At 38.4% G+C, this 16,130-nt stretch overlaps 2 protein-coding genes across 2 annotated transcripts; one reads left to right on the top strand and one right to left on the bottom strand.

Annotated features, from left to right (window-relative positions):
* The first annotated feature begins 2,192 nt into the window (after positions 1-2,192).
* Positions 2,193-3,760, top strand: LOC131430721 (uncharacterized protein C18orf19 homolog A). Its single transcript, XM_058595915.1, has 2 exons — positions 2,193-3,295; positions 3,359-3,760. The coding sequence occupies exons 1-2, from the start codon at positions 2,728-2,730 to the stop codon at positions 3,619-3,621; spliced, it is 831 nt and encodes a 276-aa protein (XP_058451898.1). The 5' UTR covers positions 2,193-2,727; the 3' UTR covers positions 3,622-3,760.
* A 39-nt stretch (positions 3,761-3,799) lies between these two features.
* LOC131430712 (glycerol kinase-like) lies at positions 3,800-6,222 on the bottom strand. The gene is made up of 5 exons (XM_058595903.1): positions 5,910-6,222; positions 5,147-5,833; positions 4,286-5,084; positions 4,123-4,227; positions 3,800-4,070 (listed from the first exon to the last, which is right to left on the bottom strand). Exons 1-5 carry the CDS (start codon positions 5,985-5,987, stop codon positions 3,964-3,966), a joined length of 1,776 nt encoding a protein of 591 aa, XP_058451886.1. The 5' UTR covers positions 5,988-6,222; the 3' UTR covers positions 3,800-3,963.
* Between the last annotated feature and the right edge of the window lie 9,908 nt (positions 6,223-16,130).

Raw genomic sequence — 16,130 nt, 5'->3', positions numbered from 1 at the left:
TTAGCTTGTAGCAATAGATTTTTAAATTTGATTTATGTTGAATTCAAGGTAGAATAAGATTGTTATTAACTAACCTTCAACATCAACAACGATATCTATTTGATTTGAATCAAAATTTTAGTTTAGCCGAATGAAAAATATTTTTGTTCCGGCTGATTTCAGTTGAGTTTGAGATTCTATACTGCTGTACCTTCACATCAAGAAAAAAAATAGTAAAATGGTAAATGATCTTATATGTGTAGAAATGCAACTAAGTCTACTGTTCAAATTAATCGTATTAGTTTGATTTTTTATAAAACTGTGAAATTTTTCCTTCTTTCCTGAACCCAATTTTTTCTCGCAGATACAGTTTGTACTCGTTTTTAAAATTTGATTGATCTGATTCTTAGTTTCAGGATCTTTAACAGAGCTTGATTGTGGTATGTGAATAATTCGATCGTCTTGCGACAAAAGGGTTAAATGCCTTAGAAGTTTCCAATATCAATTAAAGAAATAATTGCTCAGAAGTTGAAAACGAATACCAATCGAAATAATGGTATCAAAAGTTACATTGTAAATTAGTTTGAAAGAAATCATTTTGTTCCAAAGAACAAACCAAAATGTATGGTTTCCACAAAAAAGCGTTAGTTTAAATAACTAAATTTAAATCAATATACTGTATGTTTCGTCTTCGACTCGTCAGTACACAATTTTTTTACCTGCGTGTAGGGGTGGATCGGTTTAGCAAAAAAAAAACGGTCCTTTGACTTCACCACCGAAAAGCGAGAAAAAAACGGTCCCAACACCGAATATTGTTTTGTCGCCCTAAAAAAACATTGCGCTAGAGGAAAATCGCACTTTTAAACATCGTACATACAAAAGAACAAAGCCAATCTAACTTCAAACCATCAGTTGCAATAAAGACTTATATTCGTCCTCATTCGTTATTGTGCTTGTTTTTCGCAGATTTAGTATCATACAATTTTGCTTACATCCGTATCGAACACATACTTTCGAGCGAATACGAATTAAGCATTCTTGTTCTCAAACAAATATACAATTTTGTTTATATTCTAAATGAGTAATGATATAATCGGTATAATAAAATGATAATTTGCATGAAACCAGGCCCGTGCGCAGGAATCATCCATGGGGGGGGTTTCAAGGGGAGAGGGGGGTGTCCAAAAATGTAAAACGAATTCTGACAGGATCGTGCGCGGGGGGGGAGGGGTTTCAAATTATGTCAGTTTATAAATTGATCAAAAATTGATAAAAAAATATGAATTGTCAAGTTATTTGCACTTTAATATAATAAGTACTCCATTGTTCATGAAACTTAATTTTAAAAAAATTCTTCATGGGGGGGGTTAAAACCCCCAAACCCCCCCCCTGCGCACGGGCCTGCATGAAACGGATAGATTAGAAATCGGAATGATAATTTGCACGAAGATTAGAGTGTATGCAAAGACATCATATTAACAAGATATCCAACTCTCACATTTCCAGAACAAATCATTGGGAACATCCTTTTTTGTGAGCATGACGGCCTCAGGTGACTTCGCATCAAATCTCGTACATAGAAGTAGGGGAGAGAAATGTTAAATTCGTGCGCGCCAAAATAGCAGCACTACGTACCCATACAATTACCATGATTTGTTGAATGTGATGCCGTGCGATGACGTTGCTGAACTGAAGGTTTATTTCACTCCAAGCTGACTGGGTCTGGTTTATGGTTTTGCCCGGTTTTCCCAGTCACTTGCCACCCTGGATAATGGCCCTTACACGAGTCATTAAAAATGTCATTACTAAAAAAATATCATTTTAATGAACGTGTATGGTGCAGTAAGGACGGGTTTTCTATCAAATTTGAAATACACCATTACTTATCATTAAAAATGACAAAAATAATTCTCGTGTAAGGGCCGCTAATTATTTTTGTCATTTTTAATGATGACTTTGTGATGATATTTCAAATTTGAATAGAAAACTCGTCATTACTGCACCATACACGTTCACTAAGATGATATTATTTTTTAGTAATGATCGTGTAAGGTCCGCTAATGAGCGTGATGAATTTTGTTTTAAATAAAACTATCTGGTAGCCCTGTTCTCCAATTCTTTGTATGTGGGTGACTCAAAGCTGTCAGTAATATGAAAAAAATGTGAAAGTTTATGCTGGCAGTTGATGTAAAGCAGCCCTTACACGAGACAATATTATTGTCAATACAAGGAGTATTGACAATACTTTTGATCGTGTAATGGAAACTTCATTGGATTGACGAAAATATTGTCAAAAAATCAAAACTGCTCATCAATCCGACAATACTTTCTCTCCAGAGAGGAAACTGCCAAATATGTGCAATGAACTCATCTCTCAATATTTCAATGTTCATTTGCAATATTTGAAGCTCCAAACGCTTGATTTTCTCGAAAAATGCGGACTCAAGTTACCAAGTCAATTGGATTGACGGTATTGACAATACTTTGGATTGACAATAATATTGTCACGTGTAAGGGCTGCTTAAGATTTACAGTGAACAACGTCAAAGCAGACGAACGAGCATACCGCTGAAAACGTGACATATATAGTACTAGTGCAAAGAAGGGCTTTCACGTAAACACCGCAGCATCATTGGGAACTATTTGCGATTACAAAATCGTTTTAATATTTTAAATAAATGGTTCAGTGAGTGAAAGAAAAAAAATCGAACTTTATGACGTGTTTGTTGGTGTTCAAACACGGAAAAAATGTCGCTACTGAACTTGTCGCGGCTGTCCATGGCTGGGATGATGATTCGATCATCCGCAAACCGGTTTCCGATGCAAAACAAACTTTTTCAAAACAACGCTGCTCAATTTAGGAGTTTAGTCGTGTGCTCACATCGTGTTTTGTTGCCCCCCTGCTGTTGGATTGACGAACAACCTAAATCCAATACCAGTGTCCAGTGTCGAAGTATTTTGGTTCCCACGTATCGACAGGCGTTTCCATTACGACAGTTCAGCAGTAGCAAGAAGGAGGATGAGCCTCCGGCTGCATCGGAGGAACCAGCCAAGCTTGGACTGGTGGCACGCTTCAGAAAGATGTACAAAGAATACTGGTATGTGCTGGTTCCGGTCCATTGCATAACATCGGTGTTTTGGTTCGGTGGTTTCTATTACGTCTCGACAAGCGGTGTGGACGTGATAGCGTTACTGGAAACGATGGGCTTATCGGAGAAGTTGATTAACCCAGTGCGCGATTCCAGCCTGGGCCACATTGCGATTGCCTATTTGCTGTACAAAATCGCAACACCGGCACGATACACCGTGACGTTAGGTTTGTATGAAAGCGGTTTCGTTTTTTATCGGACCGAATACGTGGTCATTTTCTCGATTTTAGGCGGTACAACTATCTCCATCAAATACCTCGTTCAGTGGGGCTACATCAAACCGATGCCCTCGAAGGCCAAGCTTGTTCAGATGTACAAGGATAAAAAGGAAAACTTGCAGGAACGGATTGCCGAGAAGAAACAGGACTTTCAGGAACGGAAGCAACAGCTGGAGGAGCGGAAGAAAAATCTTTTCGACGATTTTGAGCAGTATAAGAGTGGTGTGAAGAAAATTAAGGACAAGAAACAGAGCGTCACCGATGATAAATCATAGTCACCGCACAGTCCTACAATTCGTGTTTTTTTTTCGTTGTTGGTGCCGTTGCCAATCCTCTTCTGCTTTGTTATTAAAAACAAAAGTTTATCTGTAATTGTTAGGGTTCGATAGAAGCCGAGCTTCGACCAAAAATATATCCAACCATCAGTTTGATATATGAGGAGAACAGAGGTACTAAAGCGTAACAAGGTTTAACATTTTAATTAGACATTTGACTTTCAACGGTTCGCCTGTCAATTAAAAGCAATTCAAATATTTTCTATTTGAGGTCAGAACATATGCGAGAAATATCCTCTACAGATAAAATTAGAATAAAATAATCGCCCCGGGCGTTGTGAACTAAGAGTTTCCCCGTTGCTGGAGTATTTGTGCAAGCACCATAAGTGCAAACGAAGACACTATGTAGAGCCCTCCCGGAATCGAGCATCGAACCGAACGCTCCGGATCTGAAATGGTGAACTATTTATTATGTTTTTTTTCTTATGTAGCCGAACCTACCGTGTTCTTCCTGGTGGAACCTGGTAAGATCGGTTTCGGAGGCACAGTCAAAGTTGAGGCATCGATCAACCGCTACCTTCCACTTGCGGTATTTCATGTCTCGTTCTGTAAATAATTTGTGTCAGAAAGCAATTATAAAACGGTTCTTACGGATAAGACTCACGACTAGAGCTAAGCGTTGGTGTATAATAGTCGATTGGGGGAATGCAACTGGCTCGGAAATCATCCAGTGTCAGAACGTCGACGGCCAGCCCGGCTGCCAGCATTGTCCCGAGGCAGACCGGTGTTGAGCTTTGCGGCCGTTCGATGCTGATTCCACCCAAGTCGGCTAGCATTTGCATAAAGAACGATTTTTCGCTTAAATCACCACCGGCCACCAGCTTCGTCAGCGTTGGCCACATCCGACAGTCCTTCGCTAGGGATTCCAATATTTCGCGCACCTGAAAACATGCGGCTTCGTAGGCAGACAGCATAATTTGCGTTGCCGTCGTCTGTAGAGTTAGTCCGAACAGTAAACCTTGGGTTTTGTATCGCCAGTATGGTGTGTAATATCCGCTGAAGGCCGGAACCAGTATTACATCGTAGTTATTGTGGTTGGTCTTGAAACCACCCGGTTCACTGCAGTACGTTGCGAGCGGACTTTTTGCGCACACCGACGATAGCATCGCTGAATCACTGAGGATACTTTGGGACATAGAACCGTTCTGGGTTGGCAGTTGCAGATTCTCGCGCAACCAGTTGATCGTGTTTCCTGTGTGAGGAATCGCACCTTCCAAAGCGTAAAATGTTTCGGCTTCTGGGCCTAGTTTAAATGCAACCGTAGACAGAAGACCATGGTCCGAATCGATTATCTCCTGAGCAGTGTTGAACAGTAGGTACGTACCGTCGTCCAAATTACACGTAACCTGACCTGCACTCAGACAAAGTTGCCCTAGTAAAGCTGCATGTTGATCACCAATGCACTGTGGAAAAATTAATCAAATTCGTCATCTATTCAATTGACAAAAAAGAAGGGACAACTCACGCTCGTAATCGGTACACCACTGAGTGACCCTTCACCGATGTAACCGTAGATTTCCGAGCAGCTCCTAATGTTGGGCAAAATATTTTGCGGAATTTTGAAAAAATGGCACAACCTGGTATCCCATTCCAAACCGTCCAAACTCATCAGCATCGTGCGCGAGGCGTTCGTTACATCGGTAACGTGAATGCCTCCGTTCGTCCCACCCGTCAGATTCCATATGATCCAGCTATCCAATGTCCCGAACAGAAGCTCCTCTCCGTCTCCATGCACCCCTTCTTCTATCACATTGTCCAGCATCCATCGTACCTTGAGGGCACTGAAGCAGTTGGCAAACGGTAATCCGCAAACAGTTTTCAGAAAATTAATTTTCCCCTTCACCCGCGTCAGCAATGCATCGATTAGCTCGGTAGTCCTCGTATCGCACCAGGCAATGGCATTACATAAGGGCTGTCCGTCTCGCTTCTGCCACAGCAGACTGGTCTCGCGCTGATTGCAAACACCCACCGCCACGATGTCCCTCGGATCGATATCCAACAGAAGCAAATTCTGCACAGCCCGCTCGATGCAATCGCTGGCAGCCTGCCAGATCTGCAACGGGTCAAGTTCAACCCAGCCCGATCGGGGACACAGTGTTTCCAGTGGTTCCTCGTGACAGGTCAGAACCTCCGCATTTTTTGCCGCATAAATCTGCGCGGGTTCGAAGTGGAATTGATATATGGCACCATTCATTTGAGAAAAAAAACCAAAGCACGATTTTACTTACGAGAAACTTGCAGCTTGTATGTCCGGCATGCAAAACACCGATCAGGGGGCCAAATTTACTACGAGTGGTTCCGTTCATGTTTTTTCGCTCATCTATTCACCTTTTTCTCCGGGATTTCTTTGTTCTTAGGAAGATCGCAAAACATAGCTATCCTGCGGAAAGGACAGGCATAAAAATTTTTTTCTTCTAAACACTTGATTCAGGGTCAAAAATAAGATGATTTCACAGCATCGATTTCGTGCACACGTAGGATATCGAGAAAAAAAAACGAATGAAAAATCCAATGTTTTTGTTATGCTGTTTGACGCAACCGCATAGCAACAACGTCATGACAGTTCATGTACAGGGTCATATCAAGGGGAACACTTTTCGTGTGCTTACACTGTAGGGCGTAGGGATGCTCTATTATTTATGCATATCAGAGAATTTCGAGCAGTTTAACGTTGCAATTGAAATTTTGTTGTATTGTAGGGTAACAGAGGTATTTTGGCCCACTTTAGGATTGATTTTATTTTGGCCCACTTTATAAAAATATCCACCAAATATTGTAATATCTTTAAAAACCCCTTCCGCAATAGGTAATTTAATGTGATTAGCTTCAAATTGATGTAAAATGAGTTACTTAACATCGATAAAATCCGATGAAATCGATAAAGTTTGTTAGGTGGGCCAAAATATATGAAGTGGCCAAAATACCTCTGTTACCCTAGTACTTTGCTAGGATAGCTTTCACTGAAAACAATCAAGCTGTTTGTATTTTGCAAAAACAGTCGCTTCCAAAATATCCGGTTGATCATTTCCGAATTCTCGGCAATTCGGAATGTCATACCATGGTTTTGTTAATTACCGTTTTTAACAGCAATCGACCATACTACCAAAATCAGTAGATTGAAGATTATAATTTATCTGAATCTCGGTAAACAGGTGAAATTTGGCAAAACTTCGAAGTAGCAATTTTACTTCAGTTTAAAACTGAGTAACGATAAGTGACTTTTTTCTTTAACAAGTTTTTAATACCGATTAAGCTCTTCAATTAGGATCGTCTTCTTTTCTCAAAATTCTTCAAGTAAATCAAAATTATTCGTTTCTTTAACTGTTACGCAGTCTAGTTCAATTGCTACGATACTTACCCACATTATCAGTTCAGGATGAATTCCGAATCAAATCCGAATGGGCGAAAAATTTTCATTCAGAATTCCAAGTGGAATTCAATATAATCCGAATCAATGCAGAATGCAGTGCAACAACCGATTCCGAATGAATTTCGCCTTCAACCGGTTGGTAATTTCTGCAGTGAATATTTGTAGGGCAACGGCTCGCTATTTCATCTGAGCTCCTATTTCCATCTCATCCCTTCACCTCATAACTTTGAACATGAATAATATTTTACAACCTACCGGAAGCAAACTGTGAAATGTTTTAAAATGATTTAAAAAGCTATTGTCACACTTTCCTATTGAAAGAAATGGTTTTAAATTCTTCGGTGATCGTTTTTTTCATATAAAATAAACTCACTTTTCAATTTAGGACACATTTTCGTCTCAAGATTTACAGTTCGTCATGTTTCTGAATATCTACTAATCGATTCGTCTCAAAACATGATCACTATTTCGCACAATTACACTACCATTGAATGCTGGATGACTTAATTAGTTAGTTATGTTCACTTGCCACTTGTTTAGTTAACGATTAAAAATTTCAAAAATTACCCGACAAGCAATAAAAGTCTTCAAACATATGAGATGAAAGTTTTTCACTTCGTTCACTTGATTGCGCTTTGTTTTCATCCCATTTGGTTTCGCAAAGTTGCCAAGTTATCTCATAATGCTACAAAACAAAAATTGTTTATCTTCTTCAAATTATCATCAAAAAGTATGTTTTTGGTATCCGTGACATTAGCTTAATATCTATAATTGATATAATTAATATTAATATTTCAATAAAACTGTTTCAGCTTCGAATATTACCAGAAAGAACGTGTTAAATACTAATGAAATAACCATTGTGGCAAATCTAGTAGAACTGGTTTCATTCCACTATACGCCAACATAACGCTAATGATAATTTAATGATATATTACTATCGATTTTTTTCTATGGATTTCCGAAGCTTCACGGTTTTTTACGAGGATTTTCGAAGTTAAGCGTTTTTTACTGTCATTTGCACTTAAAACGTTTCCTAGTGTTTGTCTTCAAATGCTAAACATTTCGGCAAAATCTTGAATGCAGAAATACCGATAATTTCAATTTTTTTCGGAAACGACGAAATTCTCGGGAATTTATCATCTGCACGAAAACGAAAATCTCGATAAATGAAAAGTATCTATTAGATCAGTGGTGTACCGAGGAATATTGGTGCCCGGGGCAAAATAAGAGATTTGCCGCCTCCATCGTTGGTTTAGTGAGCAAAAAAAAACGAATCTGAACTCCATCTCCGGAAAGATGGCCTGGGCGAGCAAAACAAAAACAAAGATCCCGAGGATTGGTTTGCCGCCCCCCTAAAAACGTTGCGCCATTGCCGAATGCTCTCTCAACACCGCCCCCCTCCCTCCTAAATACGCCACTGTATCAGATTAAAAATACCGAGCATTTCAAATCTCGGAAAAGGTTTGCCGAGATTCGGAGAAAGAATATAAGCCTGTAGACAATTTTTTGAATGAGTTTGATTTTTAGTAAAAAATTGACATTTCGACAGATAATTTTTATCGAATTCAAAGTTTGGCGGATGAAAAGTTTTCTGGGTTTATTTAACATGACCCCGTTTCTCAGTAAAAATACCCCATTTCATAGGCTGTGAATCATTTCGCGGTTAATTTCAACTTTTGGTTGAAATATGAGCGGTTATTTTGTGTCGAGTAGTTAAATTTAACTAAAACTGCGGCCCATTTCAAAGTTTGACGGATGGAAAGTTATTTGGGTTTATTTTCCACTGAAAATAATTTTAACTAAAGAATTGATATTAGAATTTTCTTTGCAAGATTTTTTTCAGTGTCGGAAAATAACCATCGTTCTGTCAAAAATAACCATACTTTCGAGGGTTATTTTTGACAACATCAATGTAACCACCCGAGTGTCGGATTTCAACCAAAAGTTGAAATTAACCACGAAATGGTTCACAGCCTTCGTGGTGACCCCATTTCACAGTGGGAATACCTTCCAGGAAAACTTACTTCGTTTGATAATATGTTGAAACTTTTTATTGGGATAGTTTCTTTGACACAAAATAACACAGAAATTTGTTACTAGAAATTTAAATTTTTGTTCAGAGTCGAAAACTAACTATCGAACTCACACGCATATGGATCATTTCGCGATTTTTTTTTACTTTTAGTTAAAATTTTACAGTCGAGCAGTAATTTTAGTTAAGTTGAATTTAACTAAGGCTGTGAACCAACTCGCGAATAATTCTAACTTTTAGCTAAAATTTGACAGTCGCACAGTTAGTTTGTCATTGTCAAAAACAACCCTCCTCGAAAGCATGGTTATTTTTGATAGTTCGATAATTATTTTCCGACACTAATACAAATTTATAATTACTTATAAAATACCCCAAACAAAACGTTAAAATCACTTGTCAAACGTTCTCTGTATTGTGATTATTATACCACTTGATATCGTTTTGTTTTTTCGTCCAAAATAAGGCCAGTTAACTTTTAACCAGTCAAACTTTGAAATGGACCGCAGGTTTAGTCAAATTTACCTACTCGATAAAATGTACCTGCCCGACTGTCAAATTTTAACTAATTCAGAAAACGCAAGAGAATCTTCGAGAAAAACTTACTTCGACAATGTATTTTACTTAACTGAAAAAGTATAAAAAACTATTACACAGAAACTTTTCACAAAAAATCTAAAATCAGCTGTTTTTTTTTCAAAGAAGGACGTAGGAGAGAGAAACTCGATTTGTTTACTTTTGTAAGAATTCGCACTTCGTTGAAAAACATCTGAAATGAGGATTTTTTTTGCAAATTTTCTTTTCACGCTGTGAACCATTTCGCGGTTAATTTTAACTTTTGGTTGAAATCTGACACTTGAGGGATTATTTTGTGTCGAGTAGTCAAATTTAAAAAGTTATTTGGGTTCATTTTGCACTGGAACTAATTTTAACTAAAGAATTGATATTATAATTTTCTTTGCAGTGTCAAAAAATAACTATCGAACTGTCAAATATACTCAGTAAACTTTGTCGAGCCGCATCGGTCCGATCGCAGCGCTGCAATCGGACTGCCATCGTAAAATTCTGTACCATTTGCATCAACCTGAAAAAAGATTTACGTTTACATTATGTATCGCAAGCGCAAAAGAATGAAAAGATTCCAAACAAGGCATCTTCGAGCCGACGTTACCGAGAGCGTGATAAAGAGGATTTGTTTGTTCTGTTTGGTTTCAATTATAGATGCTTTAACACCAAGGTCATTCGCCTCTTCGGGTCAGCTTAGACGTTCTTTTGTAGACATGCTTAAAAAGACCCGTTTATTATTTTGTCTTCTGAGTTAGACTAGGGCGAATTGGGCGAAAATGCATTATTTATCACTTATTAAAAGTGTATAAAAATATCAAAATGATTTGCTTATCCTTTCTTCTGTATCCCATACCTAAACATAGCTTGTTGAATAATTAATTTTGAATAAGTTCGACTTCGAAAATCGCACAAAACAAAATCAACGGAAATCAACCAGATTTTTGCTATATTTATTTTTCGTAAACAAATCAGGTTACAAGCAAGGGTATAACAAAACCAGACAAATTCAATGCCGACCAGTTTCCGCAAGACATGAACTTTACTCAACTTGCTGCAATGTGTTATTATCAATTTTTTTAAAGGTTTATTTATAGCACTCGAACCCACGTAGAACGATTTACGATGAAATGGGTCATGAATTACTACTCATTGCAGGCGTCCTTCTTGCGTTGGACCGTGAAGTAATAACGCAATTTTCCCTCTGAACAGTTTACTTAATTTGAGTTTGCTGAACTAGTCGTTGGTCGTCGGCGATAATTTATAATACTTTTCGGGGGGCGGGCGAAGCTGTTAATTCGATCTCTTTACCAATTGGGGGGCACGCTCCAAACCGTTTCGGCAGCTTCGTTCGCGCGTTCATTAATTGTTTCGGGTCACCGGTTTCCGCATATCAACTAAGATCATCAATTATGAAAGTCGCAATAAGAACAGCAATAATTTGCTAAACCGCTAAACGGGTTATATCACTTCGAGGCAACTCCCTGAAATAGCTCCATTCGTAGTTTCAGTGAAACGTTTTGTTTTTATTTCGATTACGATTCGTACCAATTGAGTGGTGCCGAATGATATTAAATTTGATTGTATAATCTGAAACGCACAAAGTTGAGAATGTAATTTCATCATCATCATCATCATAGCCATTGACAGTTGGATAAGAGTTCATAGCCTACTTTGAAACAGTAACGTTTTCGTTATGGTGTTCAACCTGATGCGTTGGTGGTCTTCGCACAGGACAGGACGAAAGGTGCAATCTTGTATATTGAGCACATAAAGCAAAGCCTACTACCTATTCCTTCCTATATTCATTTTTGCGTTTTCTTTATACTGAATTTAGCTCTTAATTTCAATGGTATTTCAATGGAACTTTTTGGACATGTAGACGAAAAGACAAAATTCCGATTCCGTTTTCCGCTCAGGAATTCAGGCCCGTGTTCTGAAACTAGATCCAGTATTCAGGTGAAAATTCAAGGTTCAGGACCCAGTTTCAGGTTCCAAAACTCTGTCAGGAGTTCCGGTCCTGAATCCAAATCCGAGATCAGGATTCTGGCCCTGAACCAAAGTCCAAGTCCAAGTTGAGAATTATTTTCCTGAATCCAGATTCAGAATCTAGGTTCAGGTAAAAACTCTGTCAAGAATTTTGATCCCGAATCTGGGTCCAAGTTCAAAATTCATATCCCTAGGTCAAGAGTTAAGGTCCAGTATCTCGTTCCAGAATCCAGATGCAGAATCGAAGTCCCGAATTCAGGTTAAGAATTCAGGTTCTGCATTCAGATCTCAATTTCATATTCAGAGGTTAGGTCAAGCTACCCCATTCATGTCAAGCTTCAGAATCCAAGCAGAGAATACTGGTTCAGAATACAGATCCAAGGTCAGAATTTTTATCCAGAATGCAGGTACAGAGCTCAGATCCAGAATTAAAGTCCCTAGTTAGACTGCAAAATTTACACCTAGAATCCAACCCAAGAATTCTGTGCATGTAAAATTATCAGATTAAAAATCTTGTTTAAAATCCTGAATCCAGGTCCAGGATCCTGCTCCAGATTTAGACTCAAAATCTACGTCAGTAGTTCTCCATGCTCAGAATCCAAGATTTCTGCTTCAGATTCAGAATTTTTCTGTCAGAATTCTGGTTCACAATCCATGTCCAGATTCTGTATTAAGATCCAGAAAACTTGTCGGGCCCTGGAGCTCAGAATTCTGTTCTCGGTTTAGAATCTCTGTCAGTTCAAGTTTAGAAATGAGGAATCCTAGAGAACTCAGGTCCAGAATCTAGTCCAAATTCAGTCCAAGGGCAAAATACTGGTTCAAAATCTAAGTTAAGGTCTCTGTCAGGAGTTCAGGTTCACAATCTCGGTCCAGGTCTAGAATCCAAATCCATGTTCCGAATCCAAGTACCGAATTCTTTGATTCACCCCGTGGAAAAGTGAGTGAGAACCACTGCCAGTTTTTGACTACAATTTCTGAAGCCGGATTCCGGTGGCCGCAGTAGCCAAAATTGATTTGAATGGTCAGCAACAAATATTCCTACAAATTAGAATAGTTTTGAGTCCAATTAAGTAAGGAGTGTATCGAAAATAAGCTATCCACATACATTTGTGTTGTACGCATGTATTTGTGGTGGTTTTTTATGCTCAGATCACAGCATGCTGTGCGTTTGGCTGTCAGCTTTCGTTTGTTTACTTTGGTTGAAGTTCTGCGTTTTCAAAATATCGCGTATTGAAAAGGAAGTAAAAATTAAGGTTCTGTACACATGACTAAATGAGAAGGGTATTACTATGCGAAAATTGGCGAAGCGGTTTGGAATTCATCATGCTAGTGTTGAAAATAGCATTAATAAGTTTGGGGAACACTATTCTTTGGATGAGCTACCAGGAAGAGGCAGAAAATCCGGTTCTTCCAACCCGAAACTGGACCAAAAAGTGGTATCTCTAATCATGAAGAACAATCAATGTCAATGTGATTTGACCAAAAAAGCAGGAACGAGTATCGGAATGATCCAGCGTATCAAGAGGCGAAATCACCTGAATACCCAGAAGAAGCAGAAAATCTCGAAACAAAGTGTAGAACAGAAGAAGCGAGCAGCAACAAGGGCCCGGAAATTGTATTCACGTCTTTTGCAGTGTCCGGATGCATGCGTTTTGATGGACGATGAGACTCATGTAAAGAAGGACTTAAAAACCCTTCCAGATCAACAATACGTCACTGTCATCGTTGAGGAGGATGTGAGCGATGCGGACAGGTCGATTTAAGTGGAGAAATTCGGTCGAAAGGTACTGGTATGGCAAGCAAGATGTTCCTGAGGTTTGAAGTCAGACTGACAGACTGACTAAAATCATCGTCAACTGTAATCGGTACGGTCAAAGTGTCTGTCAAATGAGATACTGGATAGTTCAATGACCAAGTAGAAGTATACTCAGTCAAAGACAGGTGACGCATTTTGTTCTCTCTCTCATTCTCCTATTCCCTGTTGAAGTAAAAAAAATCCATGAGAGTACTAACATAAACATAAATTGATAAAGTTAATTCTTCTTAGTAAAAAGTCATCGGATTTCGGAGTTTATTGGTGTACATGAGTTTAATTCAATGTTTATGCTGCTTGATTAATATTTAGTCACATCGTAATCAATCAGTGACAGGAGAAATGAAGATAATATCAATCGCATCGGCAATCAATGAGCGTCCTGGTGAGTATAATATCAAGAGAATTTAAGTTATGACAGATCGGCTCTCAGACACTCAATATATGATGATTGGTAGAGCCTGGTTGGCAGCAGGCCAGTAAAATAAACTTTCCAATCTTCGTCGTGCAAAGTTGCTAGTTGATAGTGACATTTAGTAGCTCTGATCGTCGCTCTTAACAACGCCTTGCCGTTATGAGCACTCGTCACCTCCGGAACTGAAAATCAGTTTCATTTGAATTTAGGTTTGTGAAAATCGGTCATCAGAGCCAAATACGCCTCCGAAGTGTGATCGCGTTCGTGTTTTCAGAATATGAAGGAACGTGTCACCTAAAAATAATGTTTCATGAGAGAATAAAGTTTGTTTTTTGGTCCACACCCGACATGAACGTGTCTAGCGTGTAAAAAATAGTAGTAGTAGTAGTAATATAAGCAGATTCTCTAGTAGTAATATAAGCAAATTCCGACAAGAATCGAAGCAATGTTTTATGGAATCAAGTCACTGTCCTAAATCCTGACAATATCAAATTACATGATTAATCAATAAACAATATATATATATATATATATATATATATATATATATATATATATATATATATATATATATATATATATATATATATATATATATATATATATATATATATATATATATTGAAAAAAAAAAAGGTTCGTACGGTAACTGGATTCTTTTCCTGGTAGCTGCCTTTCGAATAGAAAAAAAACATACACGATTGGGCAAAAAACTGGACGACGTTGATTGTTTGCAACATGATCTGGTTATATCCGAATCGAACCCAGCTTTTTTTTGTGTTGTTGCCGCACTCGTGGACATTCACTAGCTGCATGTCACCTGGCATTGCTAGATTTGGAAGTGACATGCACTGCCCGATCAGGGATCTGTTGAATAATAGTTTAACTCGCACAATTTCCACCGCACTAGCATTATGTCGAGACATGGTGGTTTCTGTAGTAATAATACTTACAACATCTGACATAAACTCCGTTTCATTTCAGTTTAAAATGATAGAAAAGTAACCGCCCGTGATTTTGGTGGTAATTTAATTTTAGGTTGAGCAATCCTACAGATTTCAAACGATAAAATCTTTGAAGGACAGGATCAATTGGCAACTCATTTCCGGTTAGGCGTCTGAAATCCACTAACGAGCTGGGAATGCCATTGGTTGGCTCCTAGGCATTAATTAATGCTAGTGCGAAACACGCCTCTCGTATGACCAATTCGAACTCGACAGCAGCAGCAACGGTTGAATATAGAAGAAACCAAAATAAATGGCCTGTAACTCAAACGGAATTGTATAACCTAAACCTGACAATCCATAGCAGAGAACCCATATGCCCGGTACGTTTAGACAAAGCTGCATCGGTCAGTGTCAAGAATAATTTCATTCGCCAGCTTGGTGGTGGGTGGAGTAAAGCTTCGGAGACTGTACAGTATTGATCTGGTTATCGGACAAAAAATAGGAGTTGTAGTAAGTTTTTGAAAAGTTAAGGAAAAAGCTAGCTTTACTGTAAACAATTACTGTCAAAATGATAAATATAAGCGATTGATAATTTATATTGTAGAAAATGTCGGACTATTTTATGGTCTACCTTGAATTATACCCCGTATATTCAGTCCATTCCACACGAGTGCTGTATCGCCGGATAAATGAAAGTAAGATCAGATCGTAGAGGTTTTTTCCGCTTTTCAGTCTTGTCGGCAGAACTCGTTATTGATCATAACATTTTTTTTTGCAACCCGCAGCAGATTGTTGTTTCTTCACTGAATCCATCGGACATATAATTATCGTACGTCCAGTACGTGCATTTCGGCATGCATACAATACCCCGCCCAAACAGAAATCAATTTTCAAAGTGCAGAGATCTGACATCTTGCATCACTTGCTGAGATTTACAAGAACGAAATAAACAAACTTGCGATACGTTTCCACCACATAATCTAATTCACTTGTTATTTTCTGTGTGATATGAAATGGTCGATCATTGCCGTGATGGAAAATTACGGACTCGTTCCTGTTGTCTGCTGCAAACGGATTAGTTTGATTCGATACAACGGTTGACCATTCGAAAACAGTTCGTAGATTTTCTGATTTTTTATATTTTGATCAATGCGTTGAAATGAAATATGTCACGCTCTAAACTTCGTTCAGTCAAACTTGCAATTCTTCGTCTTCGAAAAATCAACGTATAAATATGTTCTTTGAAAATCGTCAAAATGGTCCGTTTATCGACTGAGCTACATAAGCACACACCTGCTTGGCTGGTAAGTGGTGATTCT

Source organism: Malaya genurostris, chromosome 1 (assembly GCF_030247185.1).
Source record: "Malaya genurostris strain Urasoe2022 chromosome 1, Malgen_1.1, whole genome shotgun sequence".
NCBI lineage: Eukaryota > Metazoa > Arthropoda > Insecta > Diptera > Culicidae > Malaya > Malaya genurostris.
This window is presented reverse-complemented; position numbering and strand designations above follow the sequence as displayed.